This window comes from Lycium barbarum, chromosome 10 (assembly GCF_019175385.1).
Source record: "Lycium barbarum isolate Lr01 chromosome 10, ASM1917538v2, whole genome shotgun sequence".
NCBI lineage: Eukaryota > Viridiplantae > Streptophyta > Magnoliopsida > Solanales > Solanaceae > Lycium > Lycium barbarum.
In genome coordinates this window covers 68,130,599-68,133,256 of record NC_083346.1, presented here as the reverse complement: position 1 = coordinate 68,133,256, position 2,658 = coordinate 68,130,599, and the positions used below count along the sequence as shown (strand labels likewise).

General features: G+C 38.6%; 1 protein-coding gene across 1 annotated transcript; it reads right to left on the bottom strand.

Annotated features, from left to right (window-relative positions):
- Nucleotides 1–980: 980 nt before the first annotated feature.
- Nucleotides 981–1,535, bottom strand: LOC132613024 (1,3-beta-glucan synthase component FKS1-like). Its single transcript, XM_060327085.1, has one exon. It carries the CDS (start codon nt 1,533–1,535, stop codon nt 981–983), a length of 555 nt encoding a protein of 184 aa, XP_060183068.1.
- Between the last annotated feature and the right edge of the window lie 1,123 nt (nt 1,536–2,658).

Below are 2,658 nucleotides of genomic sequence, written 5' to 3'. Positions count from 1 at the left end.
CCACACTTTTCATCTCTACACCTATACCTTCCATCTTCGATGTCAAGCCCGATATTTGATTCATGATCATAGCCAATGAACTTGCTATGGATGGCATATCTCCCAATTCTTTTAATGGTGGAAACTTCAATTCTTACCCAAATGGCTTCCAATTTCATTTCTAGATGTTTTTCACCACAACAAACTCAAATCTAACTTCAAAAACAACAAAATCAAAGCACAAAACAATTTTCGATTTTTTTTTATTTTTTTGGGATTTTTAAATTTTGAGCCTTGGATTGGAAATTGTTGGAACAATCTCTTAGCCTATGCTCTGATACCAAATGATACGAATCAAATTGGGGAAAGAACCCAAATCAATCGAAAACGCTGAATTTAAAGATACGAAGAAAAGGGGATGAGAAAAGAGGGTAAAAGCAAGACCCAATTAGGGTGAATTTATGGGCAACCTTGGATATATTAAATCCAACACCTCCCAATCTAATTCAATCCTAAAAGAACCTATACTATTTGAAATCAAGGCAAGGGAAATTCAATTGAAATCCACAAATGAACAACCCTTCATGAAATCAATGGAATTAAAGATTCAAAGACCAACAATGGAATCCACCATTAAATCTACTAAACTAAGCTAAAACCCCTAGCTAAACAAACTATGATAATCCTATCATCACTCAAATATTCATCATCCAAATCTCTTGAATCCGATTTTCTTGATTAGTCGTTATAACCTTGGGACTAGGATAAGATGTCGGACTTGAGTAGTCACCACAAGAACTTCCATAACCAACAAGTTGCTCACCTCCCGTCAACACTTCTCTCCTCCTACCCTCCACACCATTACCATATTGAGAACATGGCACCTCCAGCTTAGGGTAAGAATCATATTTCATTGTGTTTCTTGGATTAGGAAATGTATAATCTCTTCTCCTCCTCGGACTACTCCTAATCGAACCAATCCACACACTTATACCATTTTGCTATGAATAGGAAGCTTTACAAGGCGATGTATGTGACTGTCTACTAGAAGGCCCCATATAAGAATTATATGCAATCCCATTATCTTCACAAACATATTCACCATGAAGTGCATAGTTACTAGGCTGATCATCACCACATTCTTCCCATTCTTGCAAGTTCTCACCAAGTGGTTCATATCGAAAGTGTGAGGAAGGTGCATACCTCAATTTGCTCCCATGTCCATGGTGTGTAGAATGAGACTCTTCATGCTCGTATCCACCATAGGAATCTTCATCATACCCATCTACTCCTTCTTCTTCATAAGCTTCTTGAGGTGTTGCCTCACAATTGCACTTGGAGTAGTATTCTTCACCCTCGTACGAGTTATGATCATATCGACCATGTTCCTCATACGACTCATGAGCACCATCACTATCATATTCATTGTAAGAATAGTGATGCTCATATCCTATGTCATCTCCCTCATAGCCTCCGTCATCATAGTCATACCATCCATTGCTAGAGGCATAACATTCGTAATCGTCTTCACAAGATTCCGAGGCTACGGAAGACATCCATATCTCTCCTTCTCCTTATGTCTCCTTTTCGTGTGCCTACAAAATGAGAAAACAAGATTAGTAGCAAAAGCTCCTCACGTTACTCTTATTTGCACTCAAACTTACCTCTATACCTAAGCTTCTCCCAAGGTTGGTCAAGAACCCTTTTAATCCAAATCAATTCACAAGATTGCTAACCTTTGTGGAGGAATAGATTCTTGTTATAATTGAAAGAAGGATGACTCGATAAAGCAAAAGGACTTGAGCCAAGAAGATTCAACGAGGTTAAAACGAGAAAAGCTTGAAAAGAATTGGCACGAAAGAATCGGACTCAAGAACTAGTTAACAACCAAGTAAGGATCAATTACTAGTTGTTAATTAGCTAGGAGGATCAAAGAAATGAGAAGAAGAAGTGAACAAACCTTGGCCAAACGCTTAGAAAAATTTGAGAAGTTTTTGGCCAACACTTAGAAAATTCGGAGTTGCTTGCAGCATGTTTTTGAAACGCACACAATTCTTTCTACAGAGCTCTGATTCACGAAGGCCTTGTTGATTTGGAAATTAAACTCTCCGGACTTGAATTTTGATATATTATGGGCCCCGTAACTCCTTATACACGAAAAGATATGCCCCCGCAAAGTCGGACCAAAATTTGCCAATTTTCTAAGTGTTGAAAATTTAAGCCTCTAAATTAGGGCCAAACGCGCCCATCAGGCATGACTGGGCGTGCGTCAGGCGCGTCGCTGACGTGGCTGCTGATGCGGCCACTGACTCGGCGTGCTAATGTGGCAGTGATGACGTGGCAACTTCTTCCTTTTTTTTTGGAAATCAGAAAATTGAATTAATTTTTTTCTGATTTTTTTTGTGGGAGACTTGACTTGGGCCCACACAAACACCTTTTCACCCCTTTGAGTTGACAATTTTGGATCAAACACTCTCTTTGGTCTTCTTCCTAACTATGAAGCTTTAAAGATGCTTATCAACACCAAGAATGTCCAAAACTAATTCTATGCCCAAATCAACTTATTTTTCTCTCAAATTTCGGATTTATGTCCTCCTTGACTAGGTGAACAAAACCCAATAAAAATTAGCTCCAAATAACTCCAAATCGCTAAACCCACTTTGTTAGTTTCTAAACTTT